The following is a 19,763-nucleotide window of genomic DNA, read 5'->3' as shown; positions in this document are numbered from 1 at the left end:
AGAACATTTTGGATTTCAGATTTTTGGATTAGGGATACTCGTAGTATTTTTTAAATGTGTTTTTAAAAAATACACGCTGGCAATAATGTAATGGCATTGGTTTCTTAAGGATTTCCATCCAATGGAACAAATAGTTGCATCTTATATAATAGATTTATTTTAGGAAAATCAGACTAAATACTAGATTTTGACAATTATTTCTGGGAAGTTGAAAATACATTGTTATGGGAAGAAAAAGAGAATCCCCAGATAATACATTTAAAAATCTGGGAGGAAAAGACAGTAGCCAACCCTATGGCAATGATTGTAAGTCCACTGTTAGGCCTGGTGTGAATGAATTTCCACACATATCCCCAGTTATGGTGTTTCCTTACTACCATTATTCATTTTGGTACTCTCTTCCTTCTCCTTACCCCCAGTTCCATAGAGGAATGGCATTATGCCTCTAATTTTTCCTCAGTCAGACCTCTTAAATTCCAGGGTACCCAGTTCTCCTTCTGACCATATTTTATAGTTACTGATAAAATCACCTTACTCAGTAGATGTGATTGTTGGTTCTGTATGCCGCTGCTAAAAGTAGGCTCCTATAGTTCCTTAAGTTGAAAGCTGCTTCTTATATAAAAGAAGTGTGTAAGTGGATAAAGTCAATTCATTTGTCCCAATTTTTATTGGTAATAAATGAACATTATATACAAAAAAGTCCCCCAAATATACTTGTTACATGTGTAAGTATAAATATTTTCATTAAGCCATTCAGCAAACAATGAGTGCCTTTTACCTTCCAGCCAGTGTTGCTGCGTTCTAAGGAGACAGTGGTCACTATGATAGCATCTCTGCTCTCAAATAGCTTACAGTCTGGAGAATACGGATACTGATAAGTATTAACTGTAATTCAGTGTGACAAGTGTGAGCATGGCCGTGTAGAAGAAATAGTATAGCAGCTATTATATTACTTACTCCACTCTCCTACAATTACTGGTTTATTATCTGTATCTCCCAGTAAGCTATGAGGTTTGTGAGTGGATCAAAGAGTGCCAGGGAGGCAGAAGAGTGAAGAGAGCAAATAGAGATAACTCTTGGAGGAAGCTAAGCTGTGAAGAGAGTAAGAGAGAGGAACTGGTCTTTGAAGAGGGACGTGGAGATGAAGAGGGTGTTTCTTTACTTTAAAAGATTAGTGTATATATTTCAGCTGATGGGATGAAGCCAGTAGAGAGGGAGAGGTTGAAGATACCGAAGTAAGGAGGAGGATAATTGATGGATCAAGGTCCAGGCAAAGGCTGGGGAGGCTAAAATTCAGAGAACAGGCAGAAATGTTGCCCTTGGATGGAATGGGAGACACGTTGAAACCAGAGGGTTAATACATTTGTAGATTTGGGAATTCCCATCTTATGGGTTACATTTATTCTTTAAATTATAAACAAAGTGAGGCCATCTTTTGAGAGTGGGGTGTGCAAATGTGGATAGGTAGAAGCTCAAGGAAAGATATAAAATAATCATCATAAGGAGTCGGAGAGTGTACTGTCTCATGGTCAAATTGCTGAGCAATGTTAATGGCCCAGTTGAGTCTGAAGATCATGGATCTATAGTGGCATTAATCTGCCCCTATCCTTCCAACTCTTTCATTCTCTTACCTCCCCCCGCTCCCCAATCTGTTGAGATGTACAATTCCTCATTCCCTCTGTTTCTTTTCAGTTTATCTCCCTTCTGCCCTTTTCCTTTTCCCTATGCTAGACCCCATAGTAAATCTTCTGAATTGCTCTTTGTCTGACACTCCCAGTACCCATGTTGTCATATCCTTCCACTACACCCACAGAGGAAGATCCCATCCCTGAGTCAGGCTATAATCTTCACCTGGATCACTGATGGCTGCTTAAGAAAACCGTACAACCAGACAGACTAACCATGCCACAGATGCAAGGGTGCCAGCGTTATTCAGCTGGACCTTCAGCACACATCACCAGTCAGTTCTTCCACTGGCCTGACATCTCCCTTTCCCTTTTCCCTCAGTGCCTAATGCAGGTCTTCATGATTTTACCCACCCTGCTTATCCCTTGCTCCTCTCACCCCGCTGCCCCTCCCCCGACCTTGCTTCACTGAAAATAGTGAGGCTATCCACCACGCACAGTAGTCTTTGACTTCCTGTCCCACCACCACGTGTGTACTTTAACTCACGAATGAATCAGGAGGCTCCCCTCCTTGTTCAAAGCCAGCCCCTTTGACAAGTGCCCTTGACACACACATACACACACCCACACACACCCCACCCTTTATTGCCTGCTCTCTCTCCTGTATCTTCAGCGTCTCCCCACTGTTGCTGGCACCATTTTGTTTTTGAACAGACATGCACACACATACACACACACACACATACACAAGCAAGCATTTTCTATTTCATATATGCTAATATATATATATATACACACACACACACTAGCATTTTCTGTTCTAAAAATAAAAAAGGAACCACTCCCTTGATTCTGTCCCCATCTCTAGCTATCTTCCCTCTTATCAACATTTTCAAGACAGTGTCTATACTTGCTGCCACCAGTTCCTTACCTCCCATTCATTTCTATGACACTGCAACCTGGTTTCTATCCTCATATTTCTGCCACATTTTTTTTCTTGCTAAATTCATTAATAACTTCACAGAAGTCAGAGCTAGGGGATATTTTTTAGTTCTTGTCTACTGGGACTTTTGACAATGTTATTATTCCATTTCTCTTGAAAGTCTGTACTCTTGGCTTCCATGAAACTCTGCTCTTGTGGTTCCCCTCATGACTCTGTTTCCTCTCTACTTCGTTAGTGGGCTCTTGTTCCTTTACCCAGTCCTTAAATATCAGGGCTCCTCAGTGTTTTTCTCTCAGCCCACAGTTTGTCTTGCTGTAGGCATACTCACTAGATGACTCTGTGTAGTCTCATGATATCAATTCTGCATAAATCTTGGTGACAGACACTTCTATATCTCCCAGGAGTGTCTGGCCCACAAGCTTCCTGCTGGACGTCTGTCAAATGGAACACACTCAAAACTTAACTCACCATCTTCCCTCTGCAAATTGCTCCTCATCCAGTGTTCCCTACTTCTGGGAATAGTTCTGACATCCTTTCAATGGCAACTTCTTCCTTCCCTCTCTGACATCTCATCAACTTCACGTCCTTCAATGTACTTTCTAAAAGTTGCTTTGATCTGCCTTTTCTCACTGTTCCAGTTACGGGACTCATCATCTCTGACTCATAATTGGTCATTCTTCTCTCATCTTGTCTACTTCAAATCTGCCTTCTACATATCCTTCAGAGTGATCAGTCTAAAGTGTGTGTCCTGCTTGTCTTTCTTTGTTTCCTGTAGAGAGTTTTCTTCCTTCATCTTCTCCGCCCCCCCTTTTCTTTTTTTTTTTTTTTTTGAGTTGTACAGTATAGATAGAATGATGGGACTTAGAGGGAAGAATAGGTGTGGGTCCAGGTAAATTTTATGGTATTAGAGGGTTGAGGGAGTTCTTTTTTGATGGTTTTTATCATCTCTATGAGGTTTAAGACAGTTAACTTCTCAGAGTTCAGGTGACGGAGGTACTGTAGTAGGAGGTTACTAATTGCATCTCAGTTAAAAAAAAAAAAAAGTGATAGTTGTAGAAATCAAAAGAAGTCCTTACATGTTATTGCACCCATTAAGATACTTTTCCAATTATGGTCATGTTTTTAGTTATACTCATTTAACTGTTGTTCAACATTCAATGTCTTAGTGGCTACTATCTCTTTAATGCCAAAGTGCATTTCCTATCATGAACAAAGGGAGTTGAGAGGAACATGGAGAAATAAGTTTTTGAAACATTTTGAGGCCAGAAATGTACATAAAAGTAGGATAGTCATGGTTATCAAAATAATTTCTATTGTAAAATTTGTTTTAGGTGTTTCCTCTTTGGGCCATCACTGTGACATTCTCAGTCAAAATGTAGCATAGCACTTATAGGGCAAAGTGCAAATGCACTTTTCCCTTTTGATAAGTATTTTCTATGTGAGAGGATAAAATTTCCTGAGATTGAAGATTAGATTGAGGATTAGTATTGAAACTTTAGGATCTACAAAGAAACATTGACCTGGGCTGGGCGCAGTGGCTCATGTCTATAATCCCAGTACTTTGGGAAGCCAAGGTAGCTGGATTGCTTGAGGTCATGAGTTCGAGATCAGCCTGGCCAACATGGTGAAACCCCCATCTCTACAAAAAATACAAAAAATATATATATATATATATATATATATATATATATATATATATGGCCAGGTGTGGTAATGCATGCCTGTAATCCTAGCTACTTGGGAGGCTGAGGCACGAGAATCATTTGAATCCAGGAGGCGGGGGTTGCAGTGAGCCAAGATTGTACCACTGTACACCAGCCTGGGCAACAGAGTTGAGACTCCATCTCAAAAAAAAAAAAGAAACATTGACCTGAAGATCATTTAAAGTTTTTAAATATAAAGCCATCTAGCATATCATTAATGCCTAGGATAGTATACTACATATCAATAAATAGTACTTAAGAATAATTTTACATTTTACTTTTGATTCTGAATTCCTACTTTTATTAATGGAGTGTTTAAAAATTATTTGTTTTCAAATGTTTTGATATATATTTAGTTTGCTTGCTTCAATATGATTGGAATGGGTAACATCTTTAATTATTAGTGCTAGTTGCTGTTTTTAGCCATTATGAGTAATCAAGATTGATTTAATATGGTCTAATTTCAAACAGCAAAGTACACATATTTCAGAACTAAGAAGTCCTAATTGTATCCTTTGAAAATACAAATTGAATATCCCTTATCTGAAATGCTTGAAACCAGAAGTGTTTGGGATTTCAGATTTTTTCAGATTTTGGAGTGTGCCAGTTCAATGTCCCTAATTTGAAAATCTGAAATCCAACATGCTCCAATGAACAACATGCTCCAATGAACATTTCCTTAGAGCATCATGTCGGCAGTAAATTTTGGATTTTGGAGTATTTTGGAATTTAGATAATGGTTACTCAACCTATAATAAGTTTATAGTAAGAAACCTATAGTAAGTAAGGATTAAATAAATATTAAATGTATTTAAAATAGTTGTTATCTATGAGAATTATGAAAAGATACATAAATATGTTTCAAATTCTGTTCCAAAATTAAATCCTTACAAGCCATATTTTTTTCAGACATCAAGAGATGTTTGAAAAAGATACTCAGTTTAGAAGTTAATAGCATTTTAATGTTAGAAGAATGAAAATGAGATCTAACAGCTGTGTCTGATACTTTATTTTTGCTTTTTAGATTTCCATTTTGACAGTGCCAGCAGAGGAACCAGGAATGTTTGCTGTTCGGGTCATTGAGTTATGTTCTTCAACGATGACATGCATGAAGGGCACCTGTAAGCATAGTGGAGTGGTTATTTGTATTTTGTGTTTGTTTAGGGGGTAAAGGGAGCAGCTATTACAGTTGTGAAGGTGCTATTTACAGAGATTTTCTCGCTTTTTTATTATTCACAGTTTTTGTTTATACAAAATATGGTTATAGAGTAAGTCATTTCATACCATCCCCTTACCTGTAAACATTTCAGTGGCTAAATCTTCACAGGCTTAATGTTTTAGTTCTCCAGTGAAGGAATTTTATGACTTTCAATTCTAACTTTTATTTAGCTTATTGGAAACCTGGTTGCATAACATTTTTTTTTTTTTACTGCTAATTGTTTTTTCTTTACTTTCTGTCTTAGTCCATGTGAGCTGCTATGAAAAAATACATTAGACTGGGTAACTTATAAACAATAGAAATTTATTGCTCACAATTGTAGAGGCTGGAAAGTCCAAAATCAAGGTGCCAGCCGATTCAGTGTCTGATGAGGACCTGTTCCTCATAAGTGACACCTTCTGTGTGTCCTCATATGGGCAAGGGAGTAAAAAAGCTTCCTTGAAGCCTTTTGTAAGAACACTAATCTCATTTATAAGGGCAGAGCTCTTGTGACCTAACCATCTTCCAAAGGCCCTACCTTTTAATACTTTTGCATTGTGGGCCTACTTGAGGTATTAAGAGGTAATACTTTTGCATTGCATATGTCAACATATGAATTGTGGGGAGACACATATATACAAACCATAGCACCTTGAATTCTAAATTCTAAATCCAATTACTGAACTTTTTTCATGTATAAATTTTCCATTTATTTTGTTTTTTTATGAGAATAAAGTTAAGGACTACTTTACCTGCTCTTTCACTTATATGTTTCAAAATTTTTGTTTCCAGCAGCATTAGATATCATGCATTCTACAACATATTTCTTGATATTTCAGTAAATAGGAGTCAATAAGTATACATTATACATCACTGTGCCTAGACCTAAGCTATGTACTATAAGTATTAGAAGCAGAAGGTGAGATGCCTGATTTGAAATGTTCGTAATTGTTCCTACTGCTCACCTAATGGAACAAGACAATTTATTTATTAACTGAGTACGACATATTGTGCTAGGCATTTCATGGTACGTAAAGATGAGTAAGATAACCCCTGACCATAGGGGATTCACAGTCTAGTTGAACAGATAAAACAAGCACAAAAGTAGCTGGAAGATGCAAAATATGAGAGGTACCAACAAACAGTGTACTCTGGGGATTCATAGGAGGGAGACATAATATCATTAACTAGAAAAATAGTTTTTGATCCTGTAAACGTGTTGCTCAGATTGTTACGTGAATTCTGAGAAGCAAAAAGAACTAACATGGTTTTGCGTGGTCACAAGGAAAACTTCAGTGGGGAAATGTAGAGCTACTACTTAAAAATGGAAAGTCTGATGCCAGCAGAGAGGGTTAAGAAAACTTTTCAACATTGCTATAATCCTAAACTTCCTTTGGAAAAGTAGCTCAGAGGACCATTTCTCCTTTTATAGTGTATTAGTTGGTTTTCATGCTGTTAATAAAGACATACCCGAAATTTGGAAGGAAAAGAGGTTTAATTGGAATCACAGTTCCACATGGCTGGGGAGGTCTCAGAATCATGGCAGGAGGTGAAAGGCACTTCTTAACATGGCGGTGGCAAGAAAAAAATGAGGAAAAAACAAAAGCAGAAACCCCTGATAAACCCATCAGATCTCGTAAGACTTATTCACTCTCATGAGAATAGCATGAGAAAGACCAGCCCCCATGATTCATTTACCTCCCCCCGGGTCCCTCCCACAAGACGTGGGAATTCTGGGAGATACAATTCAAGTTGAGATTTCAGTGGGGACACAGCCAAACCATATCATTCCACCTCCGGCCCCTCCGAATCTCATGTCCTCATATTTCAAAAGCAATCATGCCTTCCCAAGAGTCCCCCAAAGTCTTATTTCAGCATTAACTCAAAAGTCCACAGTCCAAAGTCTCATCTGAAACAAGGCAAGTCCTATCTGCCAATGAGCCTGTAAAATCAAAAGCAAGTTAGTTAACTTCCTAGATACAATGGAGGTCTAGGTATTGGGTAAATACAGCCATTCCAAATAGGAGAAATTGGCCAAAACAAAGGGTTTACAGGCCCCATGCAAGTCCAAAATCCAGCGGGGCAGTCACATTTTAAAGCTCCAAAATGATCTCCTTTGACTCCAGGTCTCTCACATCCAGGTCACACTGATGCAAGAGGTAGGTTCCCTGGTCTTAGGCAGCTCTGCCCCTGTGGCTTTGCAGGGTATAGCCTGCCTCCTGGCTGCTTTCACAGGCTGGCGTTGAGTGTCTGCAACTTTTCCTGATGCAACCAGTTGGTGGATCTGTCATCATTCTGGGATCTGGAGGACAGTGGCCCTCTTCTCACAGTTCCACTAGGCAGTGCCAGAATAGAGACTCTGTATGGGGGCTCCAACCCTACATTTCCCTTCCACAGTGCCTTAACAGAGGTTCTCCATGGGGGCGCCACCCCTCCAGCAGCCTTTTGCCTGGGCATCCAGGCATTTCCATACATCTTCTGAAATCGAGGTAGAGGTTCCCAAACCCCAGTTCTTGACTTGTATGCACCACAGGGTCAACACCACATGGAAGCTGCCAAGGCTTGGGGCTTGCACCCTCTGAAGCCACAGCCTGAGCTCTACGTTGGGCCCTTTCAGCCACTGCTGGAGTGACTGGGACACAGGATACCAAGTTCCTAGGCTGCACACAATATGCAGGGGGTGGCCCATGAAACCACTTTTTCCTCCTGGGCCTCTAGGCCTATGATGAAAGAGACTGCAGTGAAGGTCTCTGACGTGGCCTGGAGACATTTTCCTCATGGTCTTGGTGATTAACATTAGGTTCCTTGCTACTTATGCAAATTTCTGCAACAGGCTTGAATTTCTGTTCGAAAAATGTGTTTTTCTTTTCTACTTCATCGTCAAGCTGCAAATTTTGTGAACGTTTATGCTCTGTGTCCCTTTTAAAATGGAATGCTTTTAACAGCACCCAAGTCACCTTTTGAATGCTTTGCTGCTTAGAAATTTCTTCCACCAGATACCTTAAATAATCTCTCTCAAGTTCAAAGTTCCACAGATCTCTAGGGTAGGGCCAAAGTGCCACCAGTCTCTTTGCTAAAACATAACAAGAATCACCTTTACTCCAGTTCCCAACAAGTTCCTCAGCTCCATCTGAGACCACCTCAGCCTGGACCTTATTGTTCATATCACTATCAGCATTTTTATCAATGCCATTCAACAGGTCTCTAGGAGGTTCCAAACTTTCCCACATTTTCTTGTCCTTCTGAGCCCTCCAAATCATTCCATCCTCTGCCTGTTAACCAGTTCCAAAGTCACTTTTACATTTTCGGGTATCTTTTCAACAATGCCCCACTCTACTGGGACCAATTTACTGTGTTGGTCTGTTTTCATGCTGCTGATAAAGACATACCTGAAACTGGGAAGAAAGAGGTTTAATTGGACTTACAGTTCTATAGGCTGAGGATGCTTCAGAATCATGGCAGGAGGCAAAAGGCACTTCTTACATGGCAGCAGCGAGAAAAATGAGGAAGAAGCAAAAGCAGAAACCCCTAATAAACCCATCAGATCTCATGAGACTTACTCACTATCATGAGAATAGCATGGGAAAGACCAGCCCCCGTGATTCAGTTACCTTCCACTGGGTCCTTCCCACAACACGTGGGAATTCTGGGAGATACAATTCAAGTTGAGATTTGGCTGTGGACACAGCCAAACCATATCATATAGTGATTTGTGCTACAGGAAAATCTTAACCATGACAGTTGTTATTTTCTATTATTACTTTAACTATTTTTCATGTCTTTTTATCTGTGTTAGCTTCTTAGATATAAAATAAAACTGCACCTGTTATGATTTTTGTAATTTGTATTTATTTTATGTTTGTGAATTTACTTTTTCAAATTTCCATTTTTAGTTTAGATTCACGGAGTATATGCACAGATTTATTACAAGGGTATATCACATGATGCTGAGGTTTGGTCTTCTGTTTATCCTGTCACTCAGATAGTGAACATAGTACCCAATAGAAGTTTTTCAGCCATTTCTTCCCTCCCTTCCTCCTTTTGGAGTCTTCAGTGTCTGTTGTTCCCATCTTTATGTCCATGTGTACCCCAGATTTAGCTCCCACTTATAAGTGAGTTCATGTAATATTTGGATTTCTATTTCTGTGTTAATTCACTTAGGATAATGGCCTGCAGCTGCAGCTGCATCCATGTTGCTGCAAATGACATGATTTTGTTTGTTTTTTATGACTGCATAGTATCCCATGCTGTATATGTACCGCATTTTTTTAATCCAGTCCACTGTTGATTGGCAGCTAGGTTCCATGTCTTTGCTCGTGAATAGTGCTGTGATGAACATGGGAGTGCATTTTTTTTTCTTTGTGAAATGCTTTATTTTCTTTTGGTTATATACCCAGCAGTGGGATTGCTTGGTTGAATGGTAGCTCTGTTCTAAGTTTTTAGAGAAATCTCCAAACTGCTTTCCACAGTGGCTGAACTAATTCACATTCCTGCCAACAGTGTATAAGCATTCCCTTTTCTCTGCAGCCTGGACAGCATCTGGTATTTTTTGAATTATTAATAATAGCCATTCTGACTAGGGTGAGATGGTGTCTCTTTGTAGTTTGATTTGCATTTCTCTGATTAGTGATGTTGAGCATTTTTTCATATGTTTGTTGGCCACTTATATCTCTTCTTTTGAGAAGCGTCTGTTCAAACCCGTTGCGTACTTTTTAATGGGATGGTTTTATTCTTGTTGATTTAAGTTTTTTATAGATTTTGGATATAAGTTGTTTGTTGGATGCATAGTTTTTGAATATTCTCTCCCATTCTATAGTTTATTTGTTTACTCTTTTGATAGTTTCTTTTGTTGTGTACACGCTTTTTAGTTTAATTAGGTCCCATTTGTCAATTTTTGTTTTTGTTGCAATTGCTTTTGAGGACTTGGTCATAAATTGTAAATAGCCTTCATAAATTGTTTTGTAAATTATTTTTCCGTTTGTCATATTTTAATATCCCCAGTCTAATAATTCATGTTCACTGTTGATAATTTGGAAGATACAAAAAAGAAAAGTTACTATAATTCCTCTACCAAGTAATGATAAATACCCTTGGTGTATGATTCTTTGTCCTTTTTTCTTTGTATGGGCAGGCACATGTATTTTCATAAAATGCAGTATTGTTTTATGTACTGTTTTATAATATGTTTTTTAATAAATGTAGTACGAAAATGTTTTTGCATGTCTGTGATAGCATTTTCAGTTATTTTGGTTATGCCATTTAAACTGAAGTGAGACCTCAGTTTTTTCAGTGGTGCTTGGCAGGAGTAGAGGAATTATTGTCCCAAAGTTTTCTGTCTTGCTAAGATACTCTTTCCTGGTCTTTTGCTAGAGAGTGTAGGTTTTTGTTGGGGCTTTTAAAATCTGAGTCCATTGGTGTTTCCAGTTGTCAGTTTCTATGGCTCTCACTTGGAGATATATGGTACAAAAGAAAACCCAGGGGACTCTGCCATTTTGCTCTTTTGGTCTCAAGTTCTCTAACCGGTCTGCTTTCTTCGTTCCAGTTTTCAGAGTCTTGCTATGTTGGTTTTATATATTATGTCCAAGATTTTTAGCTGTACTCAGGAAAAACCAGGATAATCTCCTTTATTCTTTCTGGATGTGGAAGTCTCAAAGTGCCCCCAAAGTTATACCGACTTACACATCCAATGGCAGTTTGTAAACAAACATGTCTGTCTTCTTCAAAGCTTCAAGAGCACTGAGTGTTATCTTATCAAAACTCCTTTGCCAGTTTGAAAATTGAAATATTGTGTTTAAACTTGCATTTAATAACTCATAAAGTTATGAGTTATGAGCTGTACTTCGGCCCCTTTTAGCCATGACTAGAGCAGCTGGGATGCAGGGCACCACATCCTTAGACTTCACACAGCAGGGGGTCCCTGGACCTGGCCCATGAAGCCATTTTTTTCCTCTTAGGCCTCCAGGCATGTGATGGGAGGGGCTGCCGCCAAGGTCTCTGACATGGCCTAGAGACATTTTCACCATTGTCTTGGTGATTAACATTTGACTCCTCATTACATATACCAATTTCTACAACCAGCTTGAATTTCTCCTCAGGAAATAGGTTTTTCTTTTCAATCTCATTGTCAGGCTGCAAATTTTCCAAACTTTTATGCACTGTTTCCCTTTCAAAACTGGATGCCTTTAACAGCACCCATGTCACCTCTTGAATGCTTCACTGCTTAGAAATTTCTTCCACCAGACACCCTAAATCATCTCCCTTAAGTTCAGAGTTCCGCAGATCTGTAGAGCAGGAGCAAAATGCTGCCAGTCTCTGCTAAAACATAACAAGAGTCACCTTTACTCCAGTTCCCAACAAGTTCCTCAGCTCCATCTGAGACCACCTCAGCCTGGATTTCATTGTCCATATAATTATCAGTGTTTTGGTCAAAGCCATTAAACAACTATCTGTGGAGTTCCAAACTTTCCCACATTTTCCCGTCTTCTTCTAAACCCACGTCTCCCTGTTACCCAGTTCCAAAGTTGCTTCCACATGTTCAGGTATATTCTCAGTAGCGCCTCACTCTAATGGTACCAGTTTACTGTATGAGTTCATTTTCGTGCTGCTGATAAAGATACCGGAAACCGGGCCATTTACCAAAGAAAGGGGTTTATTATGGACTTACAGTTCCACGTGGCTGGGGAAACCTCACAGTCATGGTGGGAGTCAAGGAGGGGCAAGTCACGTGTTACATGGATGGCAGCAGGCAAAGAGAGAGAGCTTGTGCAGGAAAACTCCCCCTTATAAAACCATCAGATCTCTTGAGACTTATTCACTATAACGAGAACAGCATAGGAAAGAGCTGTATCCATGATTCAGTTACCTCCCACTGGTTCCCTCCCACAACATGTGGGAATTCAAGATGAGATTTGGGTGGGGACACAGCTGAACCATATCACCATAGCTTAATCAGTTTATCAGTACAAAACTAGACAAATGGACTGGGTTTGGTTTTTTAGTCTTAATAGTAAGGCTTACACCAGGAAGGTTGGCTGAGAGAGTTAAGTTTCAATTTATTATTTATACTATGCCTTGTTCCCAATAAAAAGAGAAGTTAATGTTCATTTAAAAATCTTGTATGCATTCTTTTTACAATAACATTCATTACTGGAGTAGTGCTATAATAGAGTTAATGTTTAATGTGTAATATATAACAAGACTTAAGAAATACACTGAGATAGAAACTGATATTTTTATCATTCACTTGCTCTTATTAAAGCTTAGATTCTTTTTTTTCTCCTTCTTTTTTAATGCTTTTTGCCTGTTCATAGACATTCAAGAACAATTTGTAACTTGGACGTTAAAGGTCTTTAATGGTGTATTTTCCTGCTGCTGCCCTAATTGAGAGTCATTGACGTCACAGATAGTTGCAAGTTGTTCTGTTCTCAGTCTGTCTTCTGAAACAACTAGCCTTATAATCTCATAGAAGGCTTTAAACCACCTTTTTCTTTTCTATTGGTTTCTTTCTGTTTCAAGTCAGAAAAAAAGAAAAGAAGCAAATATACCCTGTGTTTATTTTATGTATCCAAACCTGTTTGTAACTCATTTATTTTTCTCTTTTTAAGCTCCCCAACTATGAGCAAATTATTTAGTTTAGAATGTTACACAGTCATTTCTCTTTCCTAACTACTTTTACTTTCAAATCTCTTTTAAGGGTTTTGACTTTCCTATACCTTTTGAATAAAGCATCTCCTGAGCACAATGGAACATGTTTTAAAATTCACATAATTGTTTCTTTACAGAATAATTTAGAAACATAATTTCATTATTTTCCAGGTCAAGCTCCAAAAACTGAAAATGCTAAATATGCTTATTTGTGCCATAACATCTCACTTTTGGGGGGGAAGGATGTGTGGAATTTGAAATTACTCAATTGGAAAGAAATGTATATTCAAAAGAATTTGTTTCAATTAGAATTCTTGGTGGAAGACTTTTTACCATTCTATCTGAATGGTGTTATTTATATATGTTTACATTAGCTATGTGGTGGAATTCTCATATTTGTAGTAATTATGTTGTTGAAATGTTTGCGATCATCCATTTGATCATGGTTTTGTAGAAATCAAACAATAAAATAGTGTTTAAGAAGAATAAATTTTAAATGTAAATTTTATATTTTAAAAAAATCACTAACTTGAAATGGATTTTGTTGTGACTTATTTTCTCTTCAAACGGTTACTTAAAATAAGTGGACAAACACATCTATACATTTAAACTTTGGTTCCATTGTATAAGTGGCAGACATGTAATCAGTATTGCTAAATGAGTGGAACCAAGTGCCTTCCTTGCCCTAAAACTTGATGCTGTAATAATGAAATCATGAAATAAACTTACTGTTCTTCCTGTCGGAAGAATCATTTGACAAATATTGGCAAGTACTGTAACTGATGTAGTTATACTTGAATAAATCAAATATAATCAAAATATAGACCAATGAGACTTTGTGACTTGTACCCATACCTCAAAGTTTATAAAATGAAATTTATAGAAAGTAAATGATGTAAACTTTGATGATTTAGAGTTCAGTTGTTTAACAAAGAATGTATTTTAAAGATATGTTATTCACAAGCAAATTAACTTAGACATACTTATTACAAAATTATGGCTTTTAGAGAAATTATGGGAATTCTTCAGTAAAAATTTAAGCCTTTTTGTAGTTTTAAACACTGGATTTCATTTATGTCTAATCTAGTATGTCCATTATTCATTAGCCATAACAATCTATATATGAAGATGTGTTTTTCTTTGAAAAATATTACTGATTTTAAAGGTATTATTTTCCCCACATAAATCCAAGTAGATGAGGAAGTTTAAATTTGTCACAGGTACTCTACTCTTAACTATGAAGGTTTTATGTTGTCTTTAAGTACATATTAAGTATTCACTTGTTAACTAATTCTGATACTCATTTTATCTTTACTTCTCTTCAGTATCTACTACCCAAATTTATCCATTCTTAAATCAGCACAAGCTTTTACTTTCTTCCCATTGAGCACGGGGTAGAAATTTGCAAATTTTTAGTGTCGACTAATCAGGTTTGACTAATACTGTGGCACTTTATATTAAATATTATTTAATTATTGTCACTTTCAGTGGTGTATAATATATAAAACATTAAATCTTAATGTTTTAGATGTCATGTAATAAGGTAGAATGTATAATTCTCAGTGTTTTCAACTTCTCAGCCACTTTTGTCTTTATACAAGTCACACTTTTTACGCTTTTTATTTTTAATCCTGTGCTATGCAAATGCTATATTGTATGTAGTCTTAAGTGTGTGCTCAAGAATGTGCTTAAGACATAAAACTATCTCAGAGTTCACTTATACTTTTTATTCTCTTTAATGACTTTTCATAGATGTCACATTGCCTTAAATTTGGTTTGATTTAGAATTTGTAAAACCATAAGTATACCACTGAAGTTTACCTTTACAGATATGGAAATAGTATATATGAAAGGTTCTTGAAAGGCAAATAAATAGTTCACTAAACAAGGGAGATACATTTCATTAACACAGTCCGTATAGTGGTGGAGAACATAGGCTGGGTTCAAATCCCAGTTTTTACTAACTACTTGACTAACCTTAGGCAAGTTACTTAATTTCTCTGTGCCTCAGCTTTCCTATCTGTGAAATAGGAATAATGATAGTATCTACCTCAGGACTGTTATTAGTATCAATGTTACTTAAGCCGATATATTGATAGACTGATAGGAAATCATGGTTACCCAGTAATGTAGGCATTTTTCTAAGCAACTTTGGGTTAGCCTCGTTTTTGCATCTGTTTTTAAAGTAGTAGAGTTACGTTTTGTAAAATCTAAAGTCCGCTTAAATTTTCCTCCCCTCAGCTAATTTGGTTCAGGTTACTGAGATTGTTAAATAACTGAAATGTATTTGTTTATTGTGTTTTTCAAAGCTAAACAAGCCATATTTTTTTTCACAGAGTTCATCTTTCAGGACATACCTAATATATTTATTTCTATTCATCTTATATCCTAAGTGAATTTAATATGAGATTTACTTTCTTTTAAAGTCATTTGTAAATGAACAAAACATTATCTTTGCAACCCTTCCATTTGACGTTCATTTTCATGTTCTTTGCAGTATTTACTCATACACTAGACATTTTGAATTTTTTTCATACATACTAATCAGGCAATAACAGCTATTTTATTCTGGGACTTGATGTTACAGGATGTTATTTATCTGTGATATGATTATATATTTGTGAATATATAACGTGAAATATATATGTGATATACATAATAACACAGAATTTCATGCAGATACTGGTTTATATACTTTTTCTGCTTTTGTGACCCTATTTTTAAAGTGCTATATACCTTTTATAAAAATGAGTTAGATACTGATTTAAAACAATTATCAGTGCCTTTTTCGTTTGCTTTTTGAAAATATGACATTTCAAATTATTATTATTAGTTTTGTCACAAGACAAAGATTTGATTTTATTATACGTAAACTAATTTTTCTTCCTGATCTTAAGGTGACGTTCTGGATTTTTTTTCTTAAATTCTACTGAGAAAGTATAAGTTGACTATAGACTTTTTCATAGTAGAATTTAAAAATTAAATTGTGTGTCATATGTCATCAAACTCATTTCCTTACTTGCTACCATAGAGAAAGTGTGTCTGAGCTTCTCTGTTTTATTGATACAGTCATATCCTCATTTGTGCTTTATTACATAAATTACATGTGGCCTTTATAGTTATATGAAAGATATGTTACCAGCCACATTGATCTCTATGTAAATTCATTACATATTTCTAGTTAGGTTGCACAACAAAGCCTACTTGCTGACTAGCCTATAAATAAAGATTCTTTAAATGCATTTGGAACAATTTTGCCTGCTTGTATAGAGTGAATGACTGCTATATGTGGTAACCTCAGAAGCTTGAGGAATAGATTTCCTGCCTTTTACAGCAAACATTTACTTAGGTTTTACATTCACATTTGTAATGCCATCCATTTTGATTTAAAATCTGTCATCATTGAAAGAATCGTAGCTGGTGAGTAAGGAATTACTTTCGTAAACTTGAGACTAGAAGAGGTCTTATAGATGGACTAATTGTACCCCTTCATTTTAATTACAAGGACACTGAAGCCAGAGAGAAGAACTGACTTGGCCAAGTAGATATAGAGAGCTGAAGTGAATACCAGACCCATGTAATCATCCTATACTATGTCACTCTGCTACTGTACATTGGACTTGTTGCTTTTAAATGTGCTCATTATTATACTTGTGCATATTCTGAGTAGAAATCCTACTTCTTATGTGTTTCAAAACAACTCGTAAGAGCGATCAGCATTCCAAAGGCAGTTTTGGAGAACTAAAAGTGTGTTGTTATTTCTAGTTTTGTGTTGAGTTACTTCTCACTTCTAAATTAAGACTTACTTTGCACTAAGATTTCTTTAATGCCAATACAAATCAAGTATATTGCCAAAAGAGGGATTGTGATAGGAAATACATGTTTTCATTAAGTCTTTGGCCATTTTTAGCTCATTAAGCCTTTAAGCAGTTGCTAAATGAAGTCAAAGGAGCATAATTTATAAAAAGATAGAGTTAGGATTTAAATTTTTTTTTGTTCAGTTACAATCTCACATGGTGCCTGTGGGAAATGTTTCCACTTGTATTGCATCTTCCACAATCTTAGCAATAGTTGTCAATTGGTACTAATGAAATGTAATACTTTTAGGAAAGCATTTGCCCTGCGTGATCTAACTGGTGGTCGTTGTTGGCCTGTATTGAGCAAGTTAATTATTTGGAGAAGAATTAAAGTCACAAAGATGCAAAGAAGAATTTTACATAATTGAATTTTAGTAGAAATGTGATAACATGTTTTACATGTTTGGTTTTGAGTTTACCTTATATCCTTAAGGTCTTCAGACTTTTTGCTCATTTATCCCTTGAACACTTTACAAGTTGACATACACGGTTTTTCATCAGAAGAGTCAAATAATTGCAAAGAATATAATTTCTAACATCATAAATATTGACTTATAGTAAAACTATAACATTACTCATTTAAATGTATTCAGTGGAATCTAAGTACCAGGGATCTTTGATATCCATCACCTATTTAAAAAATAAATGCAAATAGAATTGTTTTGAAACTTTCTAGGGCAATAAGCTCCTAATTATCTAAAATTTTCTTCTGGATTTAGTAATTAGTGCAATTATTATTTCTACAGAATTAATCTGTCTTAAATATATTACAGTTTTGGTAAATATTAAACAGAATAAGTAAAATTTGTTGAAATGTGTCACTGAATGAAGTAGGAGAGGTGGAGCTGAGCATCTGTATGAGAACCCCCTTATAGGTGATATAACTTGTGAAAAGTCCTCTTGTACCCTCACACACATCCCTGTTTGAATGCTGCTGACTTAAGTGACTGACTGTGCCTTCTGCAGGATAGAATCACATAATATAATTTAGTGACTAAGGGCAGACACTCTGCAGGCAGACCATATGGGCTTCAATTCCAGCTCTGTGTCCCAATTCTTCCTTGTGCTAATTGCATGACTTTAGGAAATCTGTGTAACCCCCCATCCCTCTGTTGTCTCATCTGTAAAATGAGAATAACAGTTTGCTGTTGCACAGGTAAAGTGAAATAATACTTGTAACATGCTATATATGCTCGTAATATGGTATAATACTTGTAACATAATAGTGTCTGACACATGCATGTTAGTTGTTCAGTCAACTCTAGATATTCTTTTAAATGTATTTTGAGAATTTTATAGATATATCTTAATGTGTTTATAAGCATTTCTCAGACAGATTTAAATAATTTGAGATTACCAATTGGTACTTCCCTTTCCTCTTTCCTGGTAAATCAGATAATTTCCCACATTTTATACAAGAAACTAATCAGAATTTCCCCATGAATATGTACACATAGATCTATTGGTATAGGAATGCATATCTATTTAAGCACAAGAATACTTAATGTTTGTCCGTGACAGTGAGACAAATTATAATTAACAAACATTTATTGAATACCCACTTTAAGTAAAAGTTGTATTTAACAAAAAGGAGAAAAATCGACTCTAAAGCTTGCCCCTGCAAAGGACTTACAAGATATATTAAGATTAATAAACAAATGTTGGGAATCATTGAATTTTACAAATAGCACAATCAGCAATCTCTGATTTGAAGAGAACCAAAATGAATTCAGTGATCTATACTAGAAGGTGACCTAGGTAGCAGGAAAAGTAGGAAGGATAGGGGAAAAAATAGTTATTCATACCTTAAATTCATATTAATAGATCAATTAACAATGTAGCCTCTAAGCAAAGTCAAGGTATAGGGATTCGAATTCAGCTTATTAATGTCTTTGTAAGAATTGTTATAAAACTCATTAATCATGAGATGATAATCTTACACTTCACTACTAGACATTTTTCCTAGCATAACCTGAACTCTCTGTTATGTTGGTAAGAAATATGATGATATATTAAGTGTATCTCTTTAAAATATATGTCCTGTTTAACAGAACCAATAGTTTAGCCATTAAGATATTTTTCAAAATATACTTATTTATATCCAGGTTCATCTGCTTTTTCCCTAATAAACATAAACAAACAAAAAACTGGAAAATTGAGAACTTTGGCATGAGCATTTATATTTCATGAGATTTTGAAATAAGAGACAGGATAGGTTCTCTCATATGGATTGCTGACCTTCGTAATTGCATACCCTGTTTAATTCAGTAATTATGTAGGAGGATTAAGTCTTATCCCCACTAATGCTATACAGCATTTGAAAAAAGTTAACCAAAATAATTTTTGTTATGATGCTCATTATATCTTTGGAAATAATTAGTACTATACATCCTACAGTATCCCAGAACCAATGAGAATCATTGTTAAATTCATGTAAAAATAATGCTTAAATAAGGTAGACCTATTATTAGGCCTTGAGTAATTCAGGAACCATCCTAAAATATCACTTCCTTTGGTGGGCCTGGGAGGGAAAAAGCTACAAAATTTGATTTTAGTTCCATGGTTATTAGAGTCCCTCAATTTATGCTTAGATATATTTTAGAATAGTTGAATATGGAATGAATTTTGATAATGTGAATCTTATTCTGATGTTGGCTTTCATGATAAAATTTGAACTGTCTTCCTGGAGTTTAAAAAAAAAATTCTACTAGTCTGAAACTCTTGGAAAAGAAGTGGGTGTATCTTTCTCCCCCTACTAATATAGTGGGAGGAGAAATTTCTCAGTACTTACTG

The 19,763-nt window shown here is 36.1% G+C and overlaps 1 protein-coding gene across 9 annotated transcripts in view; it reads left to right on the top strand.

Annotated features, from left to right (window-relative positions):
* Positions 1 to 19,763, top strand: part of CHM (CHM Rab escort protein) — a 190,684-nt gene that overhangs the window by 152,858 nt on the left and 18,063 nt on the right. For all 9 annotated transcript variants that reach the window (XM_028842241.2, XM_001083432.4, XM_077988259.1 and 6 more), the window contains one exon: positions 5,296 to 5,392. In XM_028842241.2, coding sequence (XP_028698074.2) covers positions 5,296 to 5,392 — 97 coding nt within the window. The remainder of the gene's footprint in view (positions 1 to 5,295; positions 5,393 to 19,763) is intronic.

The sequence above is a fragment of the Macaca mulatta genome, chromosome X, assembly GCF_049350105.2.
Source record: "Macaca mulatta isolate MMU2019108-1 chromosome X, T2T-MMU8v2.0, whole genome shotgun sequence".
Taxonomy (NCBI): Eukaryota; Metazoa; Chordata; class Mammalia; order Primates; family Cercopithecidae; genus Macaca; species Macaca mulatta.
Note: the sequence above shows the minus strand (reverse complement) of the source record. Positions and strands in the feature narration are given on the sequence as shown.